Source organism: Silurus meridionalis, chromosome 2, assembly GCF_014805685.1.
Source record: "Silurus meridionalis isolate SWU-2019-XX chromosome 2, ASM1480568v1, whole genome shotgun sequence".
NCBI classification, from domain to species: domain Eukaryota; kingdom Metazoa; phylum Chordata; class Actinopteri; order Siluriformes; family Siluridae; genus Silurus; species Silurus meridionalis.
In genome coordinates, this window is record NC_060885.1 from 14,429,477 (window position 1) to 14,449,442 (window position 19,966).

The 19,966-nt window shown below is 39.1% G+C and overlaps 1 protein-coding gene across 2 annotated transcripts in view; it reads right to left on the reverse strand.

Moving 5' to 3' along the window:
* adka (adenosine kinase a) overlaps positions 1–19,966 on the reverse strand; it is a 138,201-nt gene that overhangs the window by 94,586 nt on the left and 23,649 nt on the right. For both annotated transcript variants that reach the window (XM_046870456.1, XM_046870467.1), the window contains exon 4: positions 8,193–8,271. In XM_046870456.1, coding sequence (XP_046726412.1) covers positions 8,193–8,271 — 79 coding nt within the window. The remainder of the gene's footprint in view (positions 1–8,192; positions 8,272–19,966) is intronic.

Here is a 19,966-nt window from a genome sequence, read left to right on the forward strand (position 1 = left end):
ATTCCAGTTTACACATGAAGATTGATGAGATTGGAATTGGGCATTTTGTTTAGTTTGACCCTGATTAGGATCTGGAATGCAGTGTAAGCAGTTTTCTCAGATCTACCTTCCCTGAATGAGCACTTTTTTGTAAGTCTACAATTACTGACTGTAGCCCACATGTTTCTGTACAGAGTTTGTCAACAACTTTCTCTATGGAAAGAAGAAGATCCAACATAAAACCCAAATATGATTTTTATGTATAAACCATTTTTACAACAGAGACACGGACATGAAAGGGTGTGTTGTGCTGGTACGAGCGAGTTGAGTGCAAGTTTCGTTTTCTAACCACAGATCTGCAGTCGACTAAGTATTATTTGACTTTTAAGTATTAAGTATTACCAAGTTTCCTTCTACTCACTGTTTAATAAATAGAAGTTACTACAGACCACACAATAGTATAAAATCTACCAAATGGGTGTAATAAATCAAACTTCCACTGCAGATTTCTCAAAGTAGACACAAAAAAGTGCTACATAAACATACATTTGTAGTTACAAACAATTTTACAGTAATCAAAATCACTGTAATGGCAGCTATAAAGTTATAATGTGAATTTAAATCTTGTTAATTTTTATTAATAATTATAGTAATAATACTAATTGAGAGCTCAAGATTAAACTGATATAAAAGATTAAAAGGTTTGCACAGAACTTTTTTTTTTACCCCATTCCTCCACTACTTGACCAAATCTCACCCACTCACTACATATTTCTTGCTTGCACCTACCCAAGATATCTTCTAACAAACATGTTCTATTAAAAAAATAGAAAACAAATGTTTTTAACACAGAGAAAATCTTAGAAATGCTGCTAAACAAGAAATCCTCATACAATGGAGAAGCTGGTGTTAGATCTGATGATGATGATTTCAAATGTTGAGCTATTTTATGAATTGCTCAGTAGCTCCTGATTCCATAATGTCAACTGACTCTAGAGGACTGTAGAAAGGACATTACTCACAATCTTAAATTCTGGTATTAGTGGTAGTTCTCACTCCCTGGTGTTTTGGACTTTAAGACTTATAACAACTCTTGATATCACTCAAATGAGGATGGGTTCCCCTTCTGAGTCCGGTTCCTCTCAAGGTTTCTTCCTCATAACATCTGCTCATCAGGGATAAATACTCATAGTTCACTTAAATTCTTAAATTCGAAAGCTGCTTTGAGACAATGTTCATTGTGAAAAGCGCTGAGTTGACAACCACCACAACGTAGACCATCGTGCCACTACAATGTTAGAGTAAGTACCCAAATATCTGGTCACTGTTGGTTGTATGGTAATTATTATTTTTTTAATTCATGGGCAAGGAAGAGGGAAGTAGACAAACTGCTGCTAAGAAAAAGCTGGACTACAGTACATAGTTGCTGACAACTCAAAGTAAGGTATCAGACATGTCTGGTTGCTGGTGGGTGTTATAATACGTTCAATTAAATCTAATGACTACAAAATACCAAACATCTAACTTGGAATTCCCTCAGAATGGTCTTCTCAACAAGTTCAGTGCATGATGTCATTCACCAGCATGGCTGCTCATATATATATTATATATATATAGGCTGTAGTCAACAAAATTAAAGCATAGAGGCATTCATTGTGTTTTGTCCTACTTTGAGCTTGAAAAAGACATAGTTCCAATTCCTCACATCCAAGGTACGTGGAACACAGCACCATTATTGAAGACATATACTTGGAGAGCGTGAATGCCAAGTGTGTGCTGGAATGCTGTAAGTGTATGACAATGCAGCAATTTTTCATCCATAACTGAACTGTTAAAGACATACTCTAATAATCAGGACATATTGTACACTGTGGATTTATATATCACATAAAACATGTTGAGGTGGTGAAACCGGGGTGCTTCGAGCGGCCTTTCAAATGAAGAGGTCAGGAGAGTGCTTGGAGGGGAATCTGGGAGACCTGAGGATTGGTACAACTTCAGATTAGAGCTGGTGCTTTTTAAGTGTGTTTGCTCACACTTGCATGGGAAACAGTGGGAAAATATTAGCTAAAGTATTATAGAGTGTGCTCCGAGTTTAGACAGGCCTGTGTGCAACCAACCACGCCAAAAGGATACTCCACCCTGGTTTGTGAAGTAAATAAAAAAACTGACAAGAAAGTGACAGAGAAAAAAAGTGTGTGAGAAAGAAAGTGAGAGAGAGAGATAGAGATGGAAGAGGAAAAGGTGTGATGAGAAATCACACATAACATCTAGGTGTAACCTGTAACCTGTTGGTCTGCTCAGTGCAGCAGACGGAAATGGCTACCGCTCCACTGCTCAAGTGGAATGCAAAGGTGTGGACAAAGGCACAGGCATGTGTGTAACCCCTTCACTTTTTGAAGGGGCTTAATTGTCTGTGACCCTTTTCCCCTCCTTCGAATGGAAATAAACAGTTCTCAGCAACTGAGCCGCCTAAAAACCTGCAGTGGCTTTTTAACGGTAACGTTCAATTAACCTCGTGTCTGAGGAGTGGAAGAACGTGCTTAACGACAGAGCTGGACTTCAGCCTCACGCTGCAAATTACATCCGCCTCTTTACCTGCAGCAATGTCACAGCCATTAATCAGCCACTGCACTTCGCTACAGCTACACACGCATTCTGTAAAGCCCTATTGTGAAGAGAACCAGGTAGCGGTTTCTCACACAAAGACACACACATACACAAAGACACACACACACACGCGCACACAAACGCACCTAATAAACCTGCAGTTTTGTCTGAAATACTGTCAGACAGCAAAATATCAAGACAATCGCTGACTTTCTCTTATGTGCAGCAGTGAATATAGGACACAGATGTTGTTGCCATTCACCACAAGAGTTTAGGGTTCCCTGCTAGGCCTCTTGTTTATAGGATCTCAGGGGCCAAATTGACTTCAGAGGTTCATGAATTTCCCCGGCTTTCCACTGAAATTTCCTCTCGCGCCCAGGCAACGTCTAATACAATGTCTAACATTTGCCATTTCTCTCAAGTCTCACTGGCAACAAGTCTGTGGTCCAAAGGGGTGGAAAAAGATATAATCTATCAATCAAGTAGGTTGATTGAACTTTGGGCCTCATTTAAATGAAAGCCAAAACACCAAGTCAAACATGAGGTCATGGAACGTTTTTGTCTTCTTAGACACCAACTTTTCCCCAATTTAAGTTTCCATGCAAAAAAATCTGAACTGGGAAAGGCCACAGCGTGCTGAAGACAGTTAAGTGATTTTCTGCATAGAGGAGCTCCAACTACACAGTGCACATGTGTTTCTAATAAAAATACAAAAAAAAAAAAAAGTCCAGCTTGATTCCAAGGTTGGGCCCCCTTTCTTACTCTTGAAAATAATCTGCAAAGAAAACATGGGCCAATGACGGCTTGCAAAAAAAAAGAGCATAAATGGCCGAGAATAAAAGTAAGTTTAAAAAAAATACAAGTTAAAAAATAAATCTCTGTAGGCAGCTTGTTAAAACCAACTCCTAAGGTGCCTGTCTAGGTGCAAGAGATCTCTGAAAAAAGACCAGAAATGATGTAAAGATGCTGAATAATTAAAATGAGCAACAGGCTGAATTCATTTGGCGAGCGAGTCAGCTGTTTCTCAGTAATTTACTGGTCTAAACATTGCCAAAATGTTTTAATTACACAAGCGTGATGCACTCTGTCCCCTTCACCCAGAGCAAGCTACGCCAAATGGTGAGCCTCACAAAACTCTAAAAAAAGATAGTAACAAGTATAAAAATGTGTAAAAGTTTAACGACAAAAACTTTGAAAACTGCCATTCAATGTTTAATTAAGCATTCAACCATCATTAGAGAAATATAACTATTAATACGAATATCTGTTGAGTTCTACACTATATGCCCACTGCAAACCCAATTTCTTGCATTCCCAATATTTTAAGCACTTTTTAGTGTAAATTAAAAGTCATGGAATTAATGCAGGTGATTTTATACAGCAAATTAAAGCTAATGTCCTTCTTAACCCTATGAAGTGCACTCATAAACCTCTATAGCTCTATGAAAAGACTAGTTCCTACCTATTTATTTTTAAAGATAGAAGAAGAAATTTTAAACATTCTTCTCAAAATATGAAATAGTTCAAGACGTACCAATAGCACCAATTAAACATGCATGTAAGTATTGTTTTACATTTTTAAAGAATTATTTCACATTTTTCCACCAAATCTTTGGCTATTGCATCTTTACAACTAACTCAAGCATAGAATTATCATCTAGAACACCACGTCTTTCATTTAAATGGTTCATATGAAACTCTGACATGTTATTGTTTCTATGGCAACTGCTCATTTACACGTCTTGACTTGGTGGATGACCTACATAACCCCGGCCTAACAATAATAACAACCCGAATAGAAAACAGTGCTGTTATTTAATAAATAAAACCTATAGGTGCAACTATAGTGAGGTTTTCTGTTAATATAACATTAATGAAAGGTGTCCTGGGTGTCAGCGCTTTGTAACGGTCAGGAGGTTTTCCACCACAGGAAAGTCTTCGGGACAAAAGATCACGACTGGCACATGAATGACAGTTTGAAGCGTCTACAACATAAGTGGTCACTAACTAATTTGTCTCAGTGTACAACATTAAATGCTATATACATACATACATACTATAAGCAGTAAAAAAAAATCTATAAAATTGTAATAACTGTCAAATGCACAACCTCCTGTTTCTTTTCTACTAAAATCACAGTCAGGTATGTTTTATTCCTCATTTGTTAAACACTAAGCATTTAAAACGCACAACTGTATTCAAACATACAAGTCTTGCGTTCCACTAATAAAAGGTTGAAGATGAAACACGCGAGAGAAATCCATACCCAAAGCTATTATGTATGTGTTTTATTACATTTTTCAGCATGGGTGTAATTCAGAGTTTCCCTTGGCAATGCCTAAGCACAAACGATTTCCTCTGAAGAAGTAGTACCATCTCTAAACGGACCTTTAAAAAGAATAGTGGAGCTTAATTTCCAAATACTTGACTGCAGAATTTATGAAAGTGTTCTACAGAAAACACGTTTTTATGCGCTTCAAATAAACGTTTATTGACTGCGCTAACAAGTGCCCTTAGGAAAAAAGAACAGAAAGCCATTAATCAGAAGCTCACTTTTAATGGAAGTTTGTATTGTATTGTAAACTGTTGTCTGTGGCAAGGTCACATATGTTACAGATAAAGATGAGGTTGAAACACACCTTTAAAGAAATATATATATAAAAAAACTCCTCACAGAGAAATGAAGTAAAATGAACTTTCTAGAAACTGCTGCACATATTTTTGGTGCGTTCTGGTACCAGGTATCAGTAGGTCTCTGTTTTTACACTCGGCCGTTTGAAGGCCCCACTAGGAGTGTGTAGAGTGTGTGCACACGTAACAGAACTGGTCGAAGAGTGCTTGGCAATTCACTGTCCGTGCTTTGATGTTCAGGGCTCCAGAACAGTGCTTGCGTTCCCTTTGCTGCACTGCTTAAAGAGAATGGGAGAACGTTCCTCCTGGCAGGTGGGAGCCTTCATCTGCTCTGGCCCTCGAGGGCATGAGAGGGCAACGTCAGAATAAAACTACATCTCTCTCACATATGGACTCACCAATTCAGGGACATCAAAGGGTAAAACAGAAGGGTTTAAAGCTCTGCTATTAATAAAATCAAATAAAAATGGGAGGTTTTTTTTAAGTCTGTGCAGCAGAGAACAAGCGTGGGTTACAAGATAAAAATGCTTTAAACCAGCAAATCAGAAGCCTGGTCATGAAGCACCCGTGTCCGATATGCTTCGCTTGAACACATCTAATGCAAGTGGACATGGGTGTGTTAAGGTACAGATCGGGCTAAATATGTCCAAGTATGCTGCTATAATATGTTTGATGGGCTTCCTGTGTGCCCTTCTGTAGAGTTCTTTAGAGAAGTACTTCTCAAGTGGGGTCCAGGAACACCCAGGGGTCTGTGAAGCACAGCCAGAGGGTTTTTTTTGTATTATTTATTTTCAATGTTTTTATATTTATCGAGTTGTTTTGTATGTGTGTGTGTGTGTGTGTGTGTATATATATATATATATATATATATATATATATATATATATATATATATATATATATATATATATATATATATATACATATATATACACACACACACACACACACACACACACACACACAATATATATTATATATATATTTGATTATAAATGTTAATTAAAAAAAAATCATAATTATTAAAAATAACCCAATGACAATTAATTGTATTGTCAGTGGAAAATGGTATAATCTTTGATTATAAAAATTTTTCTTCAAACAGGTGGTTTGCATATATTATGCAGTTTTTTAGGGTAAATGGATTTTGTAGGGTAAAAGTCTTGTGCAGGTAACAGGAGCAGAATGCAACTCATCTTTTGCTGCCTGTTTTTTGCCCTAAAAGCTTTGATTGAGCACCTCATCTTCACCCGATGCTTTGATGTGTGCTCAGACAGGAGCCCATCAATCGAAAGCTCTCGTTTTCTACAACATAGACACACACACACACACACTGTTACATGGCTCCTGGCTCTCCAGATTTCTTCTAAACCTCTACTTCAACTGTTGCTCAATATCCAAATGCAAACCTCTAAATGAGCAACAGTTAAGTATTTTCTCCCCATTTTGGTCAATTGCCATTTCTCCCCCATCAGCCAGGACTGCACTATAATATACTATCAGGGCAAAAAGTTTGTAGACACCTGATAATGGATAATGAATCGTAGCTATGGGAATGTGCTCATTCAACAGATCAGGCACTGCTTTTAGGCGAAAAGGAGCAAGAGGTACAGTCAATATTCCAGTTGATCCCAAAAGTGTTTAGTGGGGTTGAGGTCAGGGGTCCGTGCAGGCCATTAGATTTCTTCCACTCTGACCTTTGCAGAATTGTGCTTTAGTTCCAGTGAAGGGAAATTATAAGTGTACACCATACAAAGAGATCACATAATGTGTGCTTCTAACTTTTCTTTTCTGGCAAGGTCTTGATGGCTGTGGCATTGTCAGAATTTAAAACGCAATCTCTTCATGAACAGACTTTTGTGTCGAGCCACTCAGCATTTTGACGAAAACATTGTTCTAATCAGCTTCAGTGGCTGTTACGGTGTCTGACAGGACAGGTACAATCCAAAGCTCATTCAATCTAAATCCACTTAGGCAAATGAACACTGGCACAAGAGCAGCTTAAATAAAGAATTGGTCCTGTCTGTCCTTCGATGAGACCATGTCTGGTCATAACAAATGTGCTTAACAGGAGTAAAGCTTCAAGCAATAAAGTAATGAAAGTGCAGTTGCATTTTCTGGCTGGTGGCCAAACGACGACCGTTTCGTTTCAGGACGAGGCGTACATTGGGAGAAAATGGCTTTGAGTTGCAATTCATCACCGCATTTGGATCAGAGTCAGTGTCACAAGGATGCCAATGAAACATTTCTCCTTAGCAACATTGAACATTTTGAGTTATGCAGAACGGAGACAAGTTCAGAGCACAGTTTGTCAGCCACCTGAAATAATGTGGATTGCAAGAGTGTTTGCACCTTGTGTTGAAGAACAAAAACAAACAAACAAACAAACAAAAACCAAATCACAGCCAACCCAGTATCAGAGTATCAGTTTCGCTCTGCATAGTTTTCTGCTTCTTTGTGCTCTAACAGCACTGATGGGTCACCAGGGAAATGAAAGCATTTCAGTCATTACTCTGAAAAAGCCTTTACATGGAGATGAACTTCAAGCTGAATGAGCCTGGAGAGTTTTTCGGCTTCTGCGGTTAATGTGATGGCCTCGCTGAGGATTTAAATAGGTGACTTAACTACACCTTACACCTTAAAATCAATTTATCATGTACTAGCCGTAATTCTCTAACAGCTTCCATCATTACATTCTCAGGAAGGGTTTTAGGAAGCTTCTATTTCAAAGTAAAAGGGCTGTCAGTAATCACTAACCACACATATTGCCTCAATAAGATAATCTCTGTAGATTGCCTCAGACAGGCTCCAGTCACCACAGTTAGATCAACATAGCTGTGAACTCAAGAACCCGGGTTCCTGTTTTATTCGAGGAACTGTGGCATGGCCGAATCGTCTCACAGAAACGGCACTGTTACCGACAGGTTTTAATTATTTTTTTTATTTTTTTATTTAAAGAATGAAAAACAAACCTGGGCAATTTTCACTGAGTTCTGGGTAGCGCCACCAGCATGGTACTCCACATTAAACTTCTTGCGTATTTCTTCGAACCTATGACAAAGAGAGGAAAAAAGTATATTAATAATGACTAAACCAGAAAAAATTATTTAACCGCATTAGATTATTGCAAAAGCTCAACAAAGATCAGTGTTTCATTTTTGCACAGGGGCCTGTCCAGAGCATCTCTGCAAAACCACAAGATCAACCAGCAGAGAGACACTGAGAACAGGAAACCTCGTACATTGTAAACAGGAAATAGAGGACTTGTAGCCTTGTGCCGGAGGGCAGCAAGCCATCTAAAAATGTGCATGTGTACTGTACTTCTGCACGTAGCATGCACACATGCCCTGGTGAACAGCATGCAATCTGGGCATCATTTCAGGAAACAAAAATATGCATAATTGACTTTGAGAATGTGTTAAGGTAGCTTTGCAAACAATATAATCATCAGGGGTGAGCTGCACTTTTAAACTGCTTCTCTCTCTGATTTGCACAAGGAATGGGAGCCAAAAGCAAATTCAAATGCTTTGTCCTTTATGTACACATCACACACAATTTACATGAGACCAACAGTTTCGGAATTACTCAAACCAGCCTGTCTGGCTTAAACAATCATGCCACATCATTTTCAAGTTTGGTGCAGAAATGAGCTGAAGCAGTTTATCTGTATCTAGATGATTTTCTGCATGAGCTGCTGCCACATGGCCGGCTGATTGGATAACTGCATGAATGAGCATGTGTATAGGTGTTCCGAATATATATATAAATGATACGTTTAAAGGAAAGAAAAAACACATTGGCCTGATGAGAGTGAACCCGACATTCAGGTTTTATTAATGGGGGGCTGCTTCGGCACTGGGTCACCTGATTCACAGCACTTCCGTCACTTCTCAAGCAACACTGTCAGGGAGGAAAAGCCCATCAAGCAACACTTCAGAATAAGCTCGGGGCGGTGTAGCAGGGTCAGGAAGCGAGCAGCAGGGGGGTCTGTTTTAGCGAGGAGAGATCGCACATAAGTACACGTTTAAGTACTTCCTTCAGCTACATCAATGCTGCACACTTGGCATCAAAAGGCTTGTGCTGGTGAGTTAGGCATGTCAGGGCTACTCAAGACAACGTAGTGAGGCTCAGGCGTGCTCCTGACCTGAGCAGACTGTTTGTGCGAGGTGGGGGCCAAAGAAAAACTTGGATATGAAGTGAAACAATAATGCAAATTGTTTTAGGTGAAGTGCTAGGTGACTAATTGAATTAGGTGTCGAGTTGACTTTGTAGGCCAGTTGAGAAGCTAAGAGCGCCCCCTATCCAAGGTGCGACACTAACGCTCCACATAGCGTGGGAACGACACAGATACATCCACCCACACACACTTCCTCAACCCAAGACGCAACAACCAGTAGACCACAGCATATTGGACTGAAGCTACAATCAAACCACAACCACACACTCGCTCATACACTGAGACACACACACACACACACACACACACACACACACACACAAAAGAACCTTCAGCAATTTGTACCTTATTCAACTGTAGGTTATGTCTTGGCCACATTGGTGTGACCCATCACTTCTGCTGGTTACAAAGTCGGCCTATAGAGACGCCCACACGCTATAAAGTATACACACCCTGTCGATTTCTTGAAGGCAGAAAAGCACAAGTGTTTACTTACTAACTCATGTTGTGAGCATTCGACTGCACAGCAGGAAATAAAAACATCACTGCACAGTACTGATGTGGGTTTTATTAACTGTACAGTAGCACGACTGAAAGCAGCTGATGTGACTGTACTGGCAAGTGAAAGAACTAGCAGCAAGTCTGCAGGGAAAAGCGGGCGGCCGTTCATCAAAAGTCTCAAAGTGAACATTCCTCAATCCGAACTGTCGTCTTTAGCCCTTATTTCACTCCGACTGTGGAAAAACACAATCAATTGCTAAAGAAAACCATACAGACTGGCCAAAAAAAGGGCAGTGCAGCCAGGGAGGTCGATCAAACAACAAAGACATACATGTGAGCCTATTGGATTAGGAATGTAGCTTATCCTCAACTCGTTAGGGATGACAAACCGGAAATGTGATGTCTCCACACTTTTCATGCTGAGAAACGAGAGGCTCGGTGGGCAGGGAAGATTCTATTAGAGTCAAAAAGATTGCATGTAACAGCTCGTAAAAAATTCGGACAGCGAGACTACAAATTCACAGAACCAAAACGTTTAGTCCTAAATGAGTGTAGAGGCCAAATTACGGGCTGAAAGAACACAGTGTTTGCTAAGGAAAAGAAAGAAAGAAGAAAAAAAACCCAAAAAAACGAAGAAAAAAAAGTGAGGGCACAGTGAGGAATGTCAGCCTGCTCCCTTTGAAATGCCTCACCACAAATGTTACAAGGGTTGAAAAGAATGCACTTAAATGTCAGATTGATAAAAGAGGGGAATGTTTTCTGCATGTGCTTGTAGTTAGATATATTAAAGCAAGATGAGAATCGAGTGTCATTTCAGAATGGCAGAACAACCCCCCCCACTCCTTTTTTCCAAGCTCTGTTATTTATGATGATAATGACTTTTGTTTGCACACATGTAGATGCAGACTAGAAAAGTAGTACCATTAAGTGTTCTTTTGTGTTCTCCATTAAAGTAGGTCAGCTCTGAATTGTATCAGATGGCTCTTTTAAACCCCCAAAAATCAGTTAATTAAATCCAGAAGATCATGAACCAATCCAATAATATTGTGCAAGGTTTTTTTTTTCAGTCAGTAGAACTGGTTCCAAATGAATAAGCAGGATAAGAAAATCAGGTTCACTTCAGTGACACTTAACGGATAGATCATCTAATGAGAGAAGTAAACACTAGCCGACTGCTCCATGCCAGCAGACCCTCCAGTAACCGCTAACCATGCTATAATCACTCAATCAGGAGTCAACTATTTAACCTGGGCTCTTTAATCTTAATCAGGCTTAATCAGTCCTGAGAGACCCTCAGTCAGTCCACATATTTACACTGTTCTAGCTTCAAGCGCACCTTAGCCAGGTGAGTGAGCGTCATGCTGCCCTTGATTACATGGTTCAAGTGGATCAGCAACTGGAAACTAAATAAAAAGCTGCTTTGGCTCCGGATCTTGATATCAGTACAAGACTGAGAATCACTAATAAAAGAATGGCTGTGAAGAGAAAACTATGGACTATGGGCATACACTGTGCTCGGTACTATATAATGATCTATTTGGCTAAATCGCTTAACCCCTAGGGGTGCAGGTGCTGTCCCTTTTTTTCAAGTTTTTGATGGAATATATTACCTCAGGTCCCCTGGTGGTCTAGTGGTTAGGATGCGGCGCTCTCACCGCTGCGGCCCGGGTTCGATCCCCGGTCAGGAACCCAACCCCAGCCACTCTTAGTGCCGGTCCCAAGCCCGGATAAATGGGGAGGGTTGCGTTAGGAAGGGCATCCAGCGTAAAAACACGTGCCAAATCAAACATGCGGATGGTCCGCAGTGGCGACCCCTAACGGGAGAAGCCAAAAGAAAGATGGAATATATTACCTCCTGTTATAACAACCTCCACACTTCTGGGAAGTTGTTCCATTCGATTTTGGAGTGTGAGTGTGGAGATTTGTGCTCATTTAAGCACACAAGCGTTAGTAAAGTCAGGAGGAGGCCTAGGGTTTCAATTCATCCCAAAGGTGTTCATGTCAGAGTTTAAAAGGAAGTCACTCGAGCTCTCACTCCGACCCATGTAAACCATTTCGTCATGGAGCTGCCATTGTGCACAGGGGCATTGTCATGCTGGGAAAGGTTTGGGTCTTCTAGTTCAGGTGAAGTAAAAATTGAGAAGAAATCCTACAAAATATATATAATTACACAAACATTATATATATATATATATATATATATATATATATATATATATATATATATATATATATATATATATATATATATACACACATACATATACACACACACATCTGCTGGCAAATCAGCACTCATAAAACATACAAGTCAACATCAACATTCTATTTCTGTTCTGACATAAAAGAACAGACAGAAAGCCAAGCCTCACTACACTCAACTGGAAGAGTCTTCAGAAATGTTCAGCTGCTGATGTTCTCCATATGTTCTATGCAAGTAATAAAAAGTAAGTGTACAGAACAGGTACAGTACTATAGCCACTAGTTTTACAATGTATAAACATACGGGCACATTAGAACCCCTCAAGCACAGCATTAAACTACTACTGTGACTAACTTCTCATATGATTAACAGCAACTATTACTGACTTTAGCAGCGTGTTTAATAGCCAGAACTTTCCTGTGACTGAGGGTGAACTAGCAGACTTTGTGAATTATGTGTGGGGTTACAAAGAAACAGCTATAGTGATTTTTTTTTTTTTTTTTATCTATTACTCTATATATTTCAGGAATAGATTCTAAAGAATAAAACTGAATGAAAATTATATCACCTGCCAAAAGATTGGAAACCCAGTCTTATATGTATGTGACAAATAAAATTAGAATTTTATATTTTTTGACACATGCATGACCTTTTTACTTATTATGCAACAAAGGCAAACCATTTCTGGGTCTTATAAAAGATGAACAGGAGAGAGGATGTAAGAAAACCATCCACATTGAAAAATGGAAGGTGAAAGTTTAAAGCTTTGGGGTTGTTTTGCAGCAGGGAACGTTGGAGACTTATTCCAGGTAAAATGAATACTGTTCCAACATGACTACCATTCCATACTTCAACAACATGCAATTATGGCTGGACTGTGGCTCATTGGAACCAAGTTCACCATACAAACAAGACAATGACCTAAATTGTACGTCCAAGCTCGGTAATTGTATTGAACTGCTCTGGGATGAACTCATCGAAGGTGTTCTTGGATATTTCTTTCTGGCCTTTTGATCATTTTTAACTAACTAACTGAATACCAGTGGTGTGTAAATCTTTGTGGAGTGAGTTAAAGACACTAAGTGAAGATTTTTCACTGAAAATAAAGTTGAACATCAGTACATTTATATTTTATATGAAGAGTAAATGTTCATACCATTAAATAACCTAGTTTGTTGCATATAAACAAAAGGAGCATGAAAGTGTCTCTAAAAAAACAATAAAAGATAAGGTGTTATAATGTTTTGTATATACAGATTTTATTTCGGTGCACTGTTTATAAATGTACTTCCTTTTGGTCACAAAATCGTAATAATCCCAATTTGAAGTGATATTAAAGTACAGGCATTGCAAAGCTGTAAAATGCTAATTGTAATTGTATGTTAGTATTTTGCCACTAGAATGGAGTATATTTAGACAGAAAATTATAATTCAAAGGTCACCAAACATACAAGTTTGGATTTGTGAAAAGAACGGGTTTTTAAATAAATAAGAAAAAAAAAGAAACACTATGGAAGCCTCTTTGTGCACAGATTGATGGAGCGGCTCTTAGACGGTTGGCACACGGAACCCACATCAAATAAACAGAGGCAAACATGAGGGCAACTTAGAAACAGCTCCTGCTGCTTTACCGCCTCTATTTTTAACACGTCGCAAAACCTACGGCTGACTAGATGCCATACATACACTGTACAGTGTATTCCTGCATGAACATAAGTAATTCTCCATACCAAGAGATGGCAGCATCCTGTATTCCTATTCAAAATCAATCATTACGATCAAATGGAAATCCGATCATCACATAACACTGAACGGATTCATTTGTCAAAACTGTATCAATATTAAGCAGCGTACTATTCCGACATACCAGGATATATATTTAAGGCCCTATTATGCAGTTTGGGATGCAGCCAAACCAACTAGTCTAGGCAATGTTTCACAACAGCGTGGATCTGTTTAAATGGTCCGTGTGTCCCGTCGACTGGAAAATACAGCAAATGAGTTTTAAATAGAGAAATAATGAGGAGATAAGCAGAAGTTTTTTTGGGGGGAAAAAATGAGACGTGCGCACGAGCGCCTGTGCTCCGTTGTCATTTGCTTGCTTTGTTCTCTTCCTCTGCACAGATTCTTTTGCCAAGAAAACAATTTTTTTTTTCTTTCTGATGCCAGATGAACACAATCATACACGAGAGCTGAACAGAGAGTTTGAGCATGATTGATACACTGGCTATCTATAGCCATGAATGCTTATTGGTGACATGGTCTGTATGCAAATATGTATGTTAGTGTTAGTTTAAATAGTTAGTAAGGTTTGAAAAAAATTTTTTTGAAGACATCATTTTGCTTTTTGCATTTAAGAAATACATGAATATTCAATATTTTTAAATGTTCTATATTTCAGATAATCTTGTATCGTCAATCCTGGTCAGGAACGAAATAAATTTGTAAGGTCACAATGTAAAGTAGACTACAATGTCAATAGAAAATGTGAATCAACTGAATGGCACATACACACAAGTAAAGGCTATAAAGAGTCACTGATCTACCCTTCATGGCTTTGAGGAGAACATCGGAAAACACCACACAGAAAACTGAGTTTAAAATTTAATCAAAGACCCTGAACCATTGAGACGCCACCATGATGCCCTCATACACCTGAATTCAACAGTAACCTTACAGGGCTTTCATACCATGAAGTTTTGTTTGTATTATATAATAAATAATGGACATGTTCAGGCAAACAAGAGGCTACTGAATTAAAAATTGCCTCAAAGCTGCATGAACATTTGCAGGTTGACTCATGCCAAAGTGAAGAATAATAGCTTTTTAGTACAAGAAATAATAAAGAGTTACACATCATTCTAGGAAAGAATAATGAGCCACATTCACGGAAACCTCAGGAACATGTCAAATTTCACAATGAATAATATATCAACAAAGATAAATCTGTTGAAACGGTCAAGCGGTTGAAGGAAATATTGAAAATCTGATCACTGCATTCTGTTCTATTCTTAAATCAATTTGTTGACGAGGAGACGGAGGAACCTGTACACAGAGTTATGTGCTGCACAGCAAATACCTTAATGAAAAAAAAAAAATTCATGTTTTTTCTTTTCCTTGAAGAACACGTTGATTGAAACAAAGCCAAGAGGTAACATAAAAGAAAATAAATTTAATAAATACAACTTGAAAAATAGAATGACACATTTTTATATACAAATCAAAACTAATTTTATATATAAATATATATATAAAAATCATGAGTTAACTTATGATTAATCGCAACTTAATCATACATTTTATCTGTTCTAAATGTATTGAACTTGAGTACTTTTTAACTTTTTAATAATCAACATGGACATGGACAAAAATGGATGCTTTATGCAAATGTATGTTTATTATTAGCGAAACCATACTCAACATAGAGCATGAACACAAAATATTCTTGTTAATGTTTAAATAGAATTATGTTGTTTTAAATTACATAAATCATCAGAACACCAAACGGAACTTTTGCCATGTTTCCACACGGACGGTTTTAATTGCCGGATGTGTGCATCATGAGATTTTGTGTGTGTGTGTGTGTGTGTGTGTAATATATATGTATATATCTTACACACACACACACACACACACACACACACACATATATATATATATATATATATATATATATATATATATATATATATATATATATATATATATATATATATATATATATATATATATATATATATATATATATATATATATATATATATATATATATACATATATATATATATATATATACATACATACATACATACATACATACACTATAGTGCCAAAAGTATACACTCACACATCTAAATCGTTGAATTCAGGTGGTCCAGTCACTGGTAAAACTTGTGTGTGCATGTTGAAATCTAATGTATATTTAATTTTCTTTTTCGTTGTTAGGTTATATATTGTACTTTATACAATAAAAGCAACTAAGTAACTAACAAAGTTTGTTTTTCTTCATGTTTGTTTGTAAAACAAACAAAAAATGTGTGAGACTCAAAGTGAGCAAAGAAAACTTTAGATTAGACGAGTGATTCGAACCTTCTAGCGAAGTGTTTTTCATCCACCTGAAACTGTGCCCAGTGTCTGACAATTTAATCCTTACCATTTGTCCCTGCAAAGATTAAGGCAGACATAACTTGATAGGAATTTGATCAAATGCAGCTCAGTGAAAGGAAAAAAAGATCCATGCTTTAAAAAAAGACTGAAAAAAATAGACATTTTAAAGCTTCGGAAGCATGGGTTTGGGGAATGGGGAGAGGGCGAGGGGTGTATTTACATCCAAGTTCCAAGAACACATCATTAAAAACTAAACACTTGACCAAGTTTACTCAGAGGGCATTCTGCCCACATTTACAGCCTTGAAGAGCCGCTGTAGTTCACTAGACAAAGCCAGCAAAGCTCCACACTAGCAAAGGAAAAAAGGGGGGGTGGTTGGTGGGGGTACAAACAAATCCAATTCAATTCAGACAAGCCTATTTGAAAATCCGGCGTGAGAGCGAGAAATATTCCCACATGTGTGTTTAACCTGTCAGGTGAAGTGACAGCTGTCAGCCAGTCAGAAGTACATTCATCTCGTCCAATCACGTCAGCGCTGAGCTCCTCGGGGTTCTAGAGTACGTCTTTACAGTTCTGGGATTTCCTCTTAAGATTTACACGGCATCTGTTAGAGCTATTGACATAGAACCATGACCTTCAAAAGAACCGACTTGTTTTCTCATTGGAGATGGTGGAATTACTTGATTTGCCATCAAAAAAAAAAAACATCGACCTCTAAAATATGGTAGCAGCCCCACATCAACACAGAGCACACAAGCAGGCGTATGATCCTATCTGCACGAATTACAGAGATTCAAAATGGTTGTAAGCCCCTGATGGGTGGTCAAGAGAACTCATGGATAAACTTTGCACTTCCAGACGTGTCCGAGATACAGAGTAAAAATAGATGGGTTCATTTATTTGGAAATGCACTAACCAGGTGGCATGGGTGCAAAAAGTTATTAATGTGGCTGTCATGTAAACTCCACATAAACATGGAAACTGACAGGAAATGTACAATTTACAAGCATCTCCTTAGTCGGGATTGACAAAGCAGCCATTCATCGACCAAGGTCTAGGTTTTTAATAGAAACAAGGTGGTCTGGGGGTAGGGGGGGTCTGTTAATAAACAAGTGAATTACACAGACTTGCTGTAAACTTAATTCATGGTTTTGATTACACATTGGATGTGTATGTTTAGGGTTTAAGAAAAAAGGCAACTGAAAAAGAAAAAAAATTAAGATTTGCTTCTGTGGTTTCACTGTGTTGCCATTAAAAAAGGCAAAAACAAAGGGGAAAAAAAAACAAAACAAAAAAAAACGGTACAGCAGTCAAAGGCTGGCGAGTTTAGTGTGGAGAAAACAAAAGTGCATGTCATAAATCAGAGGGAGGTAAGAAGCTGGCGGAGGTGCCAGGCTGAGCCCGGTGCTGTGGGACAGAACAGAGCACAGACCAGAGAGCAGAGCTGCTGTTACTGTTGGCGCTGCTGCTGTTGCCGCCTGAGCTGCGGCCGCCTCCCCCCCCCAACATGAGTCATTAACAGGCAGGCAGAACTGAGTGTCCCAGCTTTAAATGCCAGTCTCTAAAAATAAACCTGCAAACTGCAGCCCCGACTAATGTCTCTCCATCACTATTCCCTTTTCCTGGCCCAAGTGCCAGCCTGAACATCAACCTGCACAAAGCAGTTTCCACTGGAGGGAGGCCTCTGCTTAGTGATAATCGCAATGCTTCTGGAACTTTCCACCACACTTTTTCTCCCTCTCCGTCTCTCTCTCACACACAGCCTCTTTGTCTTTTGGTTACTTACCACCTCCACTCTCAGGTTTTTACTTTAAGTCAAATTACTATTTGAGTCAAATAAAGAAAGCTAAAAAAAAAAAAAAACTCTTTATTTTGATTTATTACAGATGATACCCTGCTAACTATGTGTAGAGCAGCTCATCAAACTGCCAACACATACATAATTACCCCTTTGCCCTGAATGCTCTCTGATCTCCTACTTACATTCATGCGTATTTATTTCTGTGTCTAATAGAGCAATCAAGACCAGCTGAGCCTCAACCACCAAATGTGGTGGAGAGAAAGGAATGCAGGCCTGAAGTAGGAAAAGCAAACATGGAGGATGGGAGAAAAAAAAAATAGGGAGAAGAACGCAGGTGAGAGGAAAGCGCGCCAAGTGCTCTCCCTTCAAAATCGGGTTATAAAAGGCATGAAACGGTGGCTTTAAATCTGGGCATGGCCAAGAATGATGCTGTCACAGTGGACACACTGCTCTCTCTGAATGTCTGAATCAGTCAGTGACAGACTGAGTGTCTGCAGCCTACATGTGAGACGCTTGCACCCATGGGGCCCAAATTCACCACGCGGCTGGAGAAGGGGTGGAGAGCGGGTTAATAAAGCTCACTGGGACACCTGCTCCCAGTCGTCTACACAGAATCTGTGGTGCAGCAGTGTGCATTTCAGACAAGGGGGAGCCCGATGGGTTAGAATCTCTCTCACACATACCCACCCTCCCACACACACACAAAATTTGGTCTTGAATAACTGCTTTTCAGCACCTAAAAGCGCAGGGGGCCCCGTTCTCAGAGGGCTTAAGGAGTCCAAGCCCGAAAGCAGCAGCTGCCTCAGGACCTCTTCCCCCTCACGGAGACCCAGGGGATCATGTGGCTCTGCTACAATCGAGAGCTCTTTTATTCATTTAATCATTTAGCATGGAGAACACACACGCAAATCCACCCTCTTCTCCACAGCTGTCCCGGCATATCCACCAGCCAGAAAAGCAGAGGAGATCATTATCCATCCTGGAGCATGCTTAGACACAAATGATGCTCTTCCATATCCCACACTCTGATCCCACAGGATGGCACACAAAGGAAGTCACGACTTAAGGACATTACATGGTGGCCACCAGGGACTCAGCTTACTGTAAAATACCATGCCTTTACAATAGGACAGTTTGGATTTGAAGACCTCACAGGACTAAAGTAAAGCCCGTTTTTCAGAATTCAGGGGCGATGTAGTCATGGTGGTAGCAGAATGAGGTCGCCGGTCGAGGCTTCTCTTACTCCAAGCCACGGCTTCCAGATCATTCTGGGAAATCCCCTGATGTTTCCAAGCCAATTGTGAAATATAATTTTTCTTAGGTCATAGGGTATCAGTTCTTAAAAAAGTTTTGTTGGATCTTAACTAATCCTAGGGATAGTTGGAAGAAATATCTTCTTTCCCTCCAAGATGATCCTAGTTCAGTTTTTCTCGACCCCTGCAACTGCCGGGTGGTCTTTCCGCTTCTGCTATTAAATACTTGTACTTGTATCTCCTCCATAATCACCTTCAATCACTGGCTTCCTGTAGGTGGCAGCATATGATTTAAAAACTTAAACAAGCCTTTCTTTGAAATCGAAAACAGAAAAGCAGAACATTTTTAAGTGTGATGATAAAGTTGGAGAAACAATAACATTTAAAGAAAAAGAAAAAAGCTCCTAAATGTAGCTGTGAAGCTTCACCTACATGGAGATCTGCTACTCACACTTCACAAGTGAATCTTCCATTTGATTGGCACTGAATGCTACATTTAGACAAACGGTAAACAGAAGCACTGGGACCCGTTCAAACAATGCAGGATGACACCGACTTAAATAGAGGCTGTCAATCCCTGCTTCAACAGAGTCATCTGGTGAAAGGAGACTGCCAAACAGTGAGGAATTAGCGGCCTGATCAATGGCGTCTCTCCTGGGTGGAGTTAGCTAAACCTTCTGCTGGACAGAAGAAATGATAGGCGA